Source organism: Salvelinus alpinus, chromosome 3, assembly GCF_045679555.1.
Source record: "Salvelinus alpinus chromosome 3, SLU_Salpinus.1, whole genome shotgun sequence".
Lineage (NCBI taxonomy): Eukaryota > Metazoa > Chordata > Actinopteri > Salmoniformes > Salmonidae > Salvelinus > Salvelinus alpinus.
The window spans coordinates 83,875,781-83,888,808 of record NC_092088.1 but is presented as its reverse complement, the minus strand read 5'-3'; the positions used below and the strand labels follow the sequence as shown (position 1 = coordinate 83,888,808).

The window sequence follows — 13,028 nt, the reverse complement described above, 5'->3', positions numbered from 1 at the left end:
CGCTCTCTGGTTGGCTGGCTGGCTCGCTCTCTGGTTGGCTGGCTGGCTCGCTTGCTGGCCCACTCTCTGGTTGGCTGGCTGGCTTGCTCTCTGGCTGGCCCGCTCTCTGGCTGGCTGGCTCTCTCAACCCTTTTCTTTCTACTACACTCTCTCTTTGTAAGGACACTTGCTGTTAGGCTATGTACAAATGTTTTCCTCTTCCTTTGAAAAAGATAATCTCTACAGGAGGTTGCCTGTTGCTGACCCCTCCTGTAAACCCTGAAAGTGAATACCCAACCCCAGACCGATCCTCTCTCTCTGAGAGGTGAGATGAATGTCTAGGGCTGAGGGTATACTGGTGCACATCACACCCCTGCCCTCTTTTCTGCTCCCATCTGCTCCCATCATCCTCTATCTCATCACCAGGTTCCCAGAGCCTGCTCTCTCGCCCACTCTATGCCCTCCCTCTCCCGTCTCCCCCTCTTTCTCCTGCTTTCTCTGTCCAGAGCAGAGCTTGGCCCAATTCCTCTTTAACAACAACAACGGCCCAGCCATCCTCCACCCCTCTGTCTCCCAGTGTCCCTCAACCCCCACCCCAAGTATCAGGCTCAGCCCAGACATAACCCAGACCACCCTAGCCCAGCACCAGTCTAGTCACAACCCACCCCAGCCTCAGCCCCACCTCAAGCCCCAGCAGCATCACTCCAGCACCACCCCAGCCTATACCGGGACGTTTGGTGGTTCCCCACAGACACTGTAGGGTTGCCACAAGCTGAATGCTGATTGGTTGTTGGCTACAGTCGACAGACACAGCCCAGCGTAGATGGATTACTTATTTTCCCACTTTCTCTCGTTGGGAGGATTTGTGCTCTTAATTGAAGTGAACGCAGCAGGGTTGTCATGGTGACACTGGGGGCAAAGACTAAAGTTTGTTGTGATCAGGGAGGAGGAGAGGGGGGAATGTCTCTTGCTGGCTGCCTTCTGTGCTCTTGCTTGGCCTCATTGGACTATATTTTCCGCTGGTCTTATGAAGTAGCTACTGAATGTGTACAAACATTCCAGAGGAGGAAGTAAATTCCACGTACTGTGAGACTATTTCCTGTGTTTTAGTTCTCTTTTAGGCTACTGTGTGAGTCAATGTATTGTGTTGCGATACAAAATAATGTTTTGCTGTTTCGTGGTTCATTCATTGTAAACACAAAAAAAATAATAATATGTATTTCACCTTTTATTTAACCAGGTAGGATAGTTGAGAACAAGTTCTCATTTACAACTGCGACCTGGCCAAGATAAAGCAAAGCAGTTCGACACGGAATAAACAAACATACAGTCAATAATACATTAGAAAAAGTATATATACAGAGTGTGCAAATGAGGTAAGATAATAAAATAGGCCATAGTGGCAAGGTAATTATGATATAGCAATTAAACATGAGTGATAGATGTGCAGAAGATGGTAGGTGGATGGGCTATTTTCAGATAGGCTATGTACAGGTGCAATGATCTGTGAGCTGCTCTGATAGCTGGTGCTTGAAGTTAGTGAGGGAGATATGAGTCTCCAGCTTCAGCAATTTTTGCAGTTTGTTCCAGTCATTGGCAGTAGAGAACTGGAAGGAAAGGCAGCCAAAGGAGGAATTGGCTTTGGGGGTGACCAGTGAAATATACCTGCTGGAGCGCGTGCTGCTATGGTGATCAGTGAACTGAGATAAGGCGGGGCTTTACCTAGCAAAGACTTGTAGATGACCTGGAGCCAGTGGGTTTGGTGACGAGTATGAAGCGAGGGCCAGCCAACGAGAACGTACAGGTCGCAGTGGTGGTTATTATATGGGGCTTTGGTGACAAAACGGATGGCACTGTGATCGGCAAATTGGATGCAGTCTAGTAGAGTGTTGGAGGCTATTTTGTAAATGACAAAGCCAAAGTCGAGGATCGGTAGGATAGTCAGTTTTACGAGGGTATGTTTGGCAGCATGAGTGAAGGATGCTTTGTTGCGAAATATGAAGCCGATTCTAGATTTAATTTTGGATTGGAGATGTGGGTCTGGAAGGATAATTTACAGTATAACCAGACACCTAGGTATTTGTAGTTGTCCACATATTCTAGGTCAGAACCGTCCAGAGTGGTGATGCGGGCAGGTGCGGGAAGCGATCGGTTGAAGAGCATGCATTTAGTTTTACTTGCATTTAAGAGCAGTTGGAGGCCACGGAAAGAGTTGTAGGGCATTGAAGCTCCAAGTATATAGGCTAAATTGCCAATGGGATGAGGGCGACAAGTACCCTCCAATCAGAACGGGTCGATATAGTGTATTCGGAACGTTTTCAGACCCCTTGATTTGTTTTTCTCCACATTTTATGTTACAGCCTTATTCTAAAATTGATTGCATTTACCACCTGTGGTAAATTCAATTGATTGGACATGATTTGGAAAGGCACACACCTGTCTATATGGTCCCACAGTTGACAGTGCATGTCAGAGCAAAAACCAAGCCATGAGGTCGAAGGAATTGTCTGTAGAGCTCAGCGACAGGATTGTGTCGAGGCACAAATCTGGGGAAGGGTACCAAAAAAATTCTGCAGCATTGAAGGTCCCCAAGAACACAGTGGCCTCCATCATTCTTAAATGGAAGAAGTGTGAAACCACCAAGACTCTTCCTAGAGCTGGCCAAACTGAGCAATTGGGGAGAAGGGCCTTGGTCAGGGAGGTGACCAAGAACCCGATGGTCACTGACAGGGCTCCAGAGTTTCTCTGTGGAGATGGGAGAACCTTCCAGAAGGACAACCATCTCTGCAGCACTCCACCAATCAGGCCTTTATGGTAGAGTTGCCAGAAGGAAGCCACTCCTCAGTAAAAAAGGCACATAACAGCCCGGTGACTATTAAAACCTACCCTAACCAGAAAACGTGGATGGATGGTGGCATTCGCGCAAAACTGAAAGCACGATCCACCGCATTTAACCATGGAAAGAGGTCTGGGAATTTGACTGAATATAAATATTCCCTCCAAGGCAATCAAACAAGCGAAATGCCAGTACAGGGACCAGCTGGAGTCGCAATTCAATGGCTCAGGCGCGATGCGTATGTGGCAGGTTCTACAGGAAATCACGGACTACAAAAAGAAAACAGCCAATTCACGCTTACAGACAAACTATACACCTTCTTTGCCCGCTTTGAGGATAATACAGTGCCACCAACGCGTGCCCGCTTTTTGGAGTGTGGTGTCAAAAAAGCAGAGCATCTCTTTATTACGGATAGACCTTTCCCCATCTTTACAACCATTGAATCTATATGTTTTGACCATGACAGTTTACAGTCTAAGGTAACGCCAAATAATTTAGTCGCCTCAACTTGTTCAACAGCCACACCATTCATTACCAGATTCAGCTGAGGTCTAGAACTTAGGGAATTATTTGTACCAAATACAATGCTCTTTAGTTTTAGAGATTTTCAGGACCAGTTTATTACTGGCCACCCATTCCAAAACAGACTGCAAATCTAAGGGTTTCAGTGACTTCATTAGCTGTGGTTGCTGATGCGTATATGGTTGAATCATCAGCATACATGGACACATGCTTTGTTTAATGCCAGTGGAAGTTCATTGGTAAAAATGCAAAAGAGTAGAGGGCCTAGAGAACTGCCCTGCGGTACACCCCACTTTACTTATTTTGACATTAGAGAAGCTTCCATTAAAGAAATGCCTGAGTTCTATTAGATATATAGCTCTGAATCCATAACATGGCAGAGGTTGAAAAGCCATAACAGATACGTTTTTCAACAACAGGTTATGGTCAATAATATTAAAGGCTGCACGGAAATCTAACAGTACAGCTCCCACAATATTCTTATTATACATTTCTTTCAATCAGTCATTTGTGTCAGTGCGGTACATGTTGAGTGCCCTTCTCTATAAGCATGCTTAAAGTCTGTTGTTAATTCGTTTACAGAGAAATAGCATTCTATTTGGTCAAACAATTTTTTACAACATCATAAATGTAGATGATAATACAAGTTATACACATGGAATTATAGATATACCTCTCCTTAATGCAACCGCTGTGTCAGATTTCAAAAACACTTTACGTAAAAAGCAAACCATGCAATAATCTGAGACGGCACTCAGAACAATAGTCAAATTAGCCGCCATGTTGGAGTCAACAGAAACCAGAAATTACATGATAAATATTCCCTTACCTTTGATCTTCATCAGAATGCACTCCCAGGAATCCCAGGTCCACAATAAATGCTTGATTTGTTCGATAATGTCCGTTATTTATGTCCAATTAGCTACTTTGGTTAGCGCGTTTGGTAAACAATTCCAAAGTCACGAAGCGCGTTCACCAAAACCTGACAAAATGTCCAAAAGTTCCATAACAGTCAGTAGAAACATGTCAAACGATGTATTGAATCAATCTTTAGAATGTTGTTAACATAAATCTTGAATAACGTTCCAACCGGAGAATTACATTGACTTCAGATGAGCGATGGAACGGAGCTCCCTCTCATGTGAACGCGCATGGTCAAAGATTGGTCATCTCATGGCAGTGGTGACTCATTCCTGTCTCCTTCGGCCCCCCTTCACAGTAGAGTCATCAGACAAAGTTCTACAGACTGTTGACATCTAGTGGAAGCCGTAGTAAGTGAATACTCATTCATGTCTCGCTGTAATTTCATTGGGAGCTTGGTTGAAAATCTAGCAGCCTGAGAAAAAATTCAAACAGGAAGTGGAACTTCTCAGGTTTTTGCCTGCCATATGAGTTCTGTTATACTCAGACATAATTCTAACAGTTTTAGAAACTTCAGAGTGTTTTCTATCCAATACTAATAATATGCATATATTAGCAACTATGACTGAGGAGCAGGCCGTTTACTCTGGGCACCTCTGTGCACCTTTCATCCAAGCTACTCAATACTGCCCCTGCAGCCATAAGAAGTTAATAGATCGGTTTCGACCTTTACCATTCCCGGTGGTGAAAATATTAAATCGTCTGTGTCTGTAGAAGAGTCACGTTTCCGTTTTGAAATCGGTTCCCCTGTCTTCCTCTCCGTCATGTTTGGGTGTTGCTTGTTTTCGTATTATTTGTCGATAAATGTCTCGTCTTAAGATTTGTTTTGTGTTATTATCCAGATTGAAGGTTATCACCCACCAGATTATGTAGTGCTAATATTTGTCTAATTTGCCGATATTGAATATTACGTTTTATCTTGAAGTGCTCTACATAACTTCGTTCAGTCCGCCATTACCTTTAAGTCCGCCACGTCCGCCACCATGCAACAAGCCATGTTCAAAGTTGAATGTCTTTCTGCCCATAATTTTATTTAAGGTGCTCAAGTTTTTTTCCCCCATCATTGACCTTGGCTTCATAAGTTTCTTTTTGTTGTTTAGTCATAATTTCTCAATTTTCAGTAAGTCAACCAGTCAAATGTGCAGCCAGACTTATTAGCCACTCCTTTTGCCCCATGTCTTTCAACCATACAGTTTTTCAATTCCTCATCAATCCACGGATTCTTAAGTCAGTTTGCATGTTTAATCAATCATTTGAAGAAGCAATTTCATAAATTCATCAAGTGCAGCATCTGGATGCTCCTTATTAATCACATCAGACCAACAAATATCATCCACAGCAACATATTTTGTATGATCTCTTATACAGTAATTTAGGCCCAGCTTTTAGAACTTTGGCTTTCCTGGATATAGCCACAATATTGTGATCACTGCATCCAATGGGTACGGATACAGCTTTAGAACAAAGTTCTTCAGTATTAGTAAAAATGTGATCAATACATGTGGTGATCTTGTAGTGTTTGTAAACACCCTGGTACATTGATTAATCATTTGAACCAGATTACAGGCACTGTTTACAGTAAGAAGCTTCCTCTTGAGCGGACGACTTGATGAAAACCAGTCAATATTCAGGTCCCCAAGAAAGTAGACCTCTGTTTACATCACATACAATATCAAGCATTTCACACACTATTTAGAAACTGACTTAACACTTGGTGGCCTATAGCAACACCCCAAAAGAAAAGGCTTTAGATGTGCGAAGTGAACCTGCAACCACAACACTTCAGTAACACTTGACATAAGATCTTCTAAGTATTACAAGGATATGGCTCTGAATTTATACAGCAACACCTCCCCGTAAGCATTTCTGTCTCTTCTATAGATGTTATATCCTTGTTTTGCTACTGCTGTATCAAATTAATTATCTGAGTCTCAGAAATGGCTAATATATGAAGGTTATCTGATGTTAGCAAGTTAAGGATTTAATGAACCTTATTTCTAAGACTACGTATTAATATGGGCTATTTCAGCCCTTTCCTGGGAACTCATCAAAGACATACTGAAAAGAGCAAACAATCAATAGGTGTGTTTGCTGCGGGGTTGAAGCTGCTAACCAATAGGCTTGGCTTGCTCATCCCTTATAGGCTTCTGGGAGGGTGGACGATGAGCCCGTCACAGCGGATGTAAGTAATGTCCCCACGCACTATCTGACAACTTTCATGGCTGTGTATAAGTTCTTTCCTCTTCTGTCGCACAACTTCAGGATAGTCCTCATTGAGGAAGATGTACATTTCTCTCAAGTTCTTGGCTCTTTCCAGACCAGCTACATTGTCCTGAACCTCAGGAACTTGACAACTATCGGCCTGGGCTTGTCACCTGGGTTTTCCAGTTCTGTGGGAGGTTCTTCACCTCAATCTTCCTGTGGTCCATCGTCAATTTCTCAAATAATTTCCCTCACTTTGTCCTCAGACTCCGTCCAGGTCTCGTGGCGATTCTGAAATTCCGTCCACAGCCATGTTCCGCCTTGATTGTCCCTCGAGTTGATTGTTGTCATGGATTCACACACAGAACTGATGTCCTATCTCACTGATTTACAGATTGCTGTCATCTTGCCGTTCTCCTGTTTCAACTCATCGAGCTGACCCTGGGAGAACTGCAAACTGTTCTTCAGGTACTGGAACTCTCTGTTCAGGTTGTCCATTCTTTTATTAGTTGAATCCACTAGTATTCGGACAAAACACTTGACGCTATTTTCTTGTTGTTGTAACAACTGCTTGTATAACTATTTTGTTTGTTTTAAAACATCCTTCACCTGTTATAGAAACACCACTGTTCTCAACGGTACTCTCGCCGGCTTTGGTCTTTGTCATGGTAGCTCCTCGCAGTTCCAGACATGGCAGGTAACCGGGAAGTTTGAGAACGACAAACAGCAGCGATCGAGACAACCACAAACCCGGGACAATCCGTGGTCCCAGCCGCAATGGCTAATCGCGTCGCGGGCTGCGTTCAAGCACTTAAGAAAACCCTGCCAGCTTAAATGCAGCTAGCTGCATCACCAAATTGCTCCTCAGACCCGTCTTTGGTCGGCAAGATCGCCGGACAGAGACTAGCAGTCTCAGCAGCTGATGCCAACTGCGTCACAGGATCCAAACTAAAGAGTTAGCTTGCTTCTAAGAACTTCCCAATACACTTTCAAAACAAAAAAAACGAGCTTCCCTGTTTGTTGAAGTACATTTTGGCAGTGATTACAGCCTCCTAATTCCAATACAGGTGTGCCAAGCTTGTAGTGTCATACCCAAGAAGACTCAAGGCTGTAATTGCTGCCAAAGGTGCTTCAACAAAGTACTGGGTAAAGTGTCTGAATACTTATGTAAATTTTTGTTTTGTCATTATGGGGTATTGTGTGTAGATTGAGGGGAAAATAACTATTTTAATACATTTTAGAATAAGGCTGTAACGTAACAAAATGTCTAAAAAGTGAAGGGATCTGAAACTTTGTTTGTGTGTACACAGTGGCAAGAAAATGTACGTGAACCCTTTGGAATTACTTGATTTCTGCATAAATTGGTCATCAAATTTGATCTGATCTGCATCTAAGTCACAACAATAAACAGTGTGCTTATACTAATAACACATTAATGTATTTTTCTTGTCTATATTGAATACATAAACATTCACAGTGTAAGTTGAAAAAGTTTGTGAACCCCTAGGCGAATGACTTCTCCAAAAGCTAATTGCAGTCAGGAGTCAGCTAACTTGGAGTCCAATCAATGAAATGAGTTTGGAGATGTTGGTTAGAGCTGCCTTGCCCTATTAAACACTCACACAATTTGAGTTTGCTATTGACAAGAATTATTGCCTGATGTGAACCATGTCTCGAACAAACGAGATCTCAGAAGACCTAAAATTAAGAATTGTTGACTTGCATAAAGCTGGAAAGGGTTACAAAAGTATCCCTAAAAGCCTTGATGTTCATCAGTCCACGGTAAGACAAATTGTCTATAAATGGAGAAAGTTCAGCACCGTTGCTACTCTCCCTAGGAGTGGCCGTCCTGCAAAGATGACTGCAAGAGCACAGTGCAGAATGCTCAATGAGGTTAAGAAGAATCCTAGAGTGTCAGCTAAAGACTTAGAGAAATCTCTGGAACATGCTAACATCTCTGTTGACGAGTCTACGATACGTAAAACATTAAGCAAGAATGGTGTTCATAGGCAAAATATTCCAAATATTCTGTGGACAGATTAAACTAAAGTTGAGTTGTTTGGAAGGAACACAACATTGTGTGGAGAAAAGAAGGCACAGCGCACCAACATCCAAAACTTCATCCCAACTGTAAAGTATGGTGGAGGGAGCATCATGGTTTGGGGCTGCGTCAGGGCCTGGCCAGCTTGCTATCATTGACGGAAAAATGAATTCCCAAGTTTATCAGGTATTTTGCAGGAGAATGTAAGGCAATCTTATCTGTCCGCCATTTGAAGCTTAACAGAAGTTGGGTGATGCAACAGGACAACGACCCAAAACACAGAAGTAAATCATCAACAGAAGAAAATATGCCTTCTGGAGTGGCCCAGTCAAAGTCCTAACCTCAACCCGATTGAGATGCTGTGGCATGACCTCGAGAGAGCGGTTCACACGACTTCCCAAGAATATTGCTGAATTGAAACAGTTTTGTAAAGAGGAATGGTCCAAAATTACTCCTGACCGTTGTGCAGGTCTGATACGCAACTACAGAAAACGTTTGGTTATTATTGCTGCCAAAGGAGGGTCAACCAGTTATTAAATCCAAGGGTTCACATACTTTTCCCACCCTGGACTGTGAATGTTTACACGGTGTGTAAAATAAAGACATGAAAACATATAATTGATTGTGTTATTAGTTTTAAGCAGACTGTGTTTGTCTTGTTGTGACCTAGATGAAGATCAGATCAAATTTATGCAGAAATCCCAGTATTTCCAAAGGGTTCACATATTTCTTCTTGCCACTGTATATGCAGGAAGTTCGCTGTTTTCCCCCAAAGAAATCTTTCCCCGTCCCCAAAAAATAAATATTTTTATTTGGGGGGGCCCCTCCATATACCCCTAGAGAGGCATAGTAAGTAGTGTCAAACTGTGTAGAAATGTATTTTAAAAGGTAAAAAAATAAGGACCCCCGTCTACTGTTCTCCCACCCAGTATCACCCTTGATATATTAACACCAAACTGGATGCCATCTCAGCCCAAGCAAAACTTGGCAGCTGCCTAGATGACATCAGGTCATGGATGAAAGAGAACTTACTCCAGCTGAACAACTGCAAGATTACGTCAACGCCCTGTTCGTGGGCCTTCCAGTCAAAATCACTGAAGAGGCTACAACTTCTCCAGAATTGTGCTGCCAGAGTCCTGACCAGGAAGTCAGCCCACACCACCCCATCCCTGCAGAACTCCACGGGCTACCGGTTAACTATAGGATTTACTTTAAATTCCTCCTAGTGTTTAAAGGCTTGAATGGATTGAGTCCCACCTACATCGGGGACCTAATTCCTATCACTGCTCTAGCCAATCCCTACTGCGTCAAGTCCCCAAGACACATCTCCATGGAGGACCGAGCCTTCTGCTCCCTTGCCCCTCACCTATGGAATTCTCTCCCTGACCATCTGAAAGCCACTCCATCATTATGAACTTTTAAAACAGGACTTAAAACCCATTTCTACAGAATGTTGGTCTTTTCTAGTTCTAATCTTGGAAGTCCCTTTAGAATGTATTATTGCTGTCTCCTAGCTTGATTCTAAATGATGTTTATATTGTATTTCTAAGCTCCAGTCAAGCGGTATCAGGTGGGTTGTGCCAAGATAAGTGGTAGTCCTGACTCCTAGATGATTGCAGGGCAGGCAGCTCTGCATTTGAGAGCTGTCTACTTAATAAGGCAGTGTAAGAGGGAAGGATCCTTTCTCTGTCGGCTCTCTCGCTCACCGTGACAGGGATGGTTTAATGCTCATTGGCATCTAACAAGCAGGTGCGTCTGGTCAGACGAGGTGGGCGGAGAGGAGAGCAGGCTGGAGAGACTGGAGTTGTCTCAGACACTTCAGAGGTCCTCATCAAAGGCTCTTGGCTGGAGAGTGAGAGAGGAGGGGAGGGTAGTCTACACGTCAGCCTGCATGTGAAGGAGAGGGGGCAGAGGGAAGAAGGAGGGGAGGGTAGCCCTGCCTGCCCTCGGGGCAACCTTAGTAAAACACATTGAGCGCTTGGTAGAGCACATCATTTCAAATTGTCACATCCATTTATTTCATGTTTCCAGTCGTGTTGGGAAAGCTGCTCTCTGCTGTGATTGTGCCGCTGTGTGAAGGAAAGTTCAATGCTACCAACCCTGTTTTTTATCTAGCTACTAGTATCCAACTGTTCTACCCTGTGTAGCCCCTCTGTCAGTTATTTTGGAACCAACTCTAAACCTTTCTTCTCTTCTTTCTCCAGACCTCCCTGGTTTAATGGGTCCAATCATCGGGATGTCGCCGGATAAGAAAGCGGAAACGCCGAGGATGCAGGGGGAAAGGGTGGGACTTAGGGGTCTGTGTGGTGGGGCGGGGACTCTCCCGGAGGCAGAGTGCGGTGCAGCCAGCCCATTAGCCACCAGTCTGGACCGGGGGTCCGTTGGTTCCGGGGGCTCTGAGGACGAGGAGCTCACCAACCTCAACTGGCTCCATGAGAACCTGCTCCAGAACTTTACCCTGGGGGGGGCCGGCGAGGCCGGGGGGGCCCAACCCAGTGCCAGCCCCCTCTTTGACATTGAGGGCGACACTGGAGCCCCTCAGAACCCCCCCTCTTCATCCTCTTCCTCCTTGTCACAGAGGGACTTGTTGAAGTCCAAGCCTCCTTTCTCATTCTCTCTGTTGATCTACATGGCCATAGAGCAGAGCCCCAGTAAGAGCCTGCCAGTGAAGGACATCTATGGTTGGATCGTACAGCACTTCCCCTACTTCTCCTCGGCCCCCACCGGCTGGAAGAACAGCGTCAGACACAACCTGTCACTCAACAAGTGTTTCCGTAAGGTGGAGAGGAGCCTGGGAAAGGTGAGGGAACTTTGAGATGCACGTGCACACACACACACACACACACACACACTTACTTTGTTTGTTTACCCTGCAAAGAGTTGGCAGTGCCTAGGTTGTGGGTTCGATTCCTGCAAGGATAACAAGTTCTCATCTGACTAGGGGTGGCCGTTAGTAATCCAGCACTCGAATGGATGTCAATGCTTGACAGAGAAAAAAATAAATAAAATAAAAAATAATATGAGCTGGGACCACAGTCTCAAAGAAAACCATTAGTAACACATTACGCCGTCATGGATTATAATACTGCAGCGCACGCAAGGTCCCCCTGCTCAAGCCAGCGCATGTCCAGGCCCGTCTGAAGTTTGCCAATGACCATCTGGATGATCCAGAGGAGGAATGGGAGAAGGTCATGTGGTCTGATGAGACAAAAATAGAGCTTTTTGGTCTAAACTCCACTCGCCGTGTTTGGAGGAAGAAGAAGGATGAGTACAGCCCCAAGAACACCATCCCAATCGTGAAGCATGGAGGTGGAAACATCATTCTTTGGGGATGCTTTTCTGCAAAGGGGACAGGACGACTGCACCGTATTGAGGGGAGGATGGATGGGGCCATGTATCGCGAGATCTTGGCCAACAACCTCCTTCCCTCAGTAAGAGCATTGAAGATGGGTCGTGGCTGGGTCTTCCAGCATGACAACGACCCGCAACACACAGCCAGGGCAACTAAGGAGTGGCTCCGTAAGAAGCATCTCAAGGTCCCGGAGTGGCCTAGCCAGTCTCCAGACCTGAACCCAATAGAAAATCTTTGGAGGGAGCTGAAAGTCCGTATTGCCCAGCGACAGCCCCGAAACCTGAAGGATCTGGAGAAGGTCTGTATGGAGGAGTGGGCCAAAATCCCTGCTGCAGTGTGTGCAAACCTGGTCAAGAACTACAGGAAACGTATGATCTCTGTAATTGCAAACAAAGGTTTCTGTACTAAATATTAAGTTCTGCTTTTCTGATGTATCAAATACTTATGTCATGCAATAAAATGCTAATTAATTACTTAAAAATCATACAATGTGATTTTCTGGATTTTTGTTTTAGATTCCGTCTCTCACAGTTGAAGTGTACCTATGATAAAAATGACAGACCTCTACATGCTTTGTAAGTAGGAAAACCTGCAAAATCGGCAGTGTATCAAATACTTGTTCTCCCCACTGTATATATATATATATATACTGTAATACCATTTGGTGAAATGTGCGTTGTCACAGCCAGAATGGGCAGATAAAATATCAAAAAATGCTTTATTTTTGTCTTGAAGACGACCATTAATTTGCTTTGACTCTAGTGTTGTATTTGTATAGTGCATTCAGAAAGTATTCAGACCCCTTGACTTTTTACACATTTTCTTAAGTTACAGCCTTGGATTAAATCATTTTTTTGCCCTCAATCTACACACAATGCCACAGAAAAAAGTTTTTTCCCCCTGACTATTCTACTGGGGATCCCGAGTGGCGCAGTGGTCTAAGGCACTGCATCTCAGTACAAGAGGCATCACTATAGGCCCTGGTTACATTCCAGGCTGTATCACATCCGGCCGTAATTGGGAGAACCTTAGGGCAGCGCACAATTGGCCCAGCGTCGTCCTGGTTTGGCCGGGGTAGGCCGTCATTGTAAATAAGAATTTGTTCTCAACTGACTTGCCTAGTTAAAAAGGTTAAATAAAAAAATAAATACCAGTCCTTGCCGCTGAAAAACATC

At 44.2% G+C, this 13,028-nt stretch overlaps 1 protein-coding gene across 4 annotated transcripts in view; it reads left to right on the top strand.

The window, feature by feature from the left end:
* Window positions 1–13,028, top strand: part of LOC139571462 (forkhead box protein N2-like) — a 148,954-nt gene that overhangs the window by 117,531 nt on the left and 18,395 nt on the right. For 3 of the 4 annotated variants that reach the window (XM_071394357.1, XM_071394358.1, XM_071394356.1), the window contains exon 2: window positions 10,706–11,301. In XM_071394357.1, the coding sequence (XP_071250458.1) occupies window positions 10,720–11,301 (582 nt within the window). In that variant the 5' untranslated portion in view covers window positions 10,706–10,719. Of the gene's footprint in view, window positions 1–6,854; window positions 6,929–10,705; window positions 11,302–13,028 lie in introns of all 4 variants that reach the window. The other variant, XM_071394355.1, reaches the window with a different exon arrangement.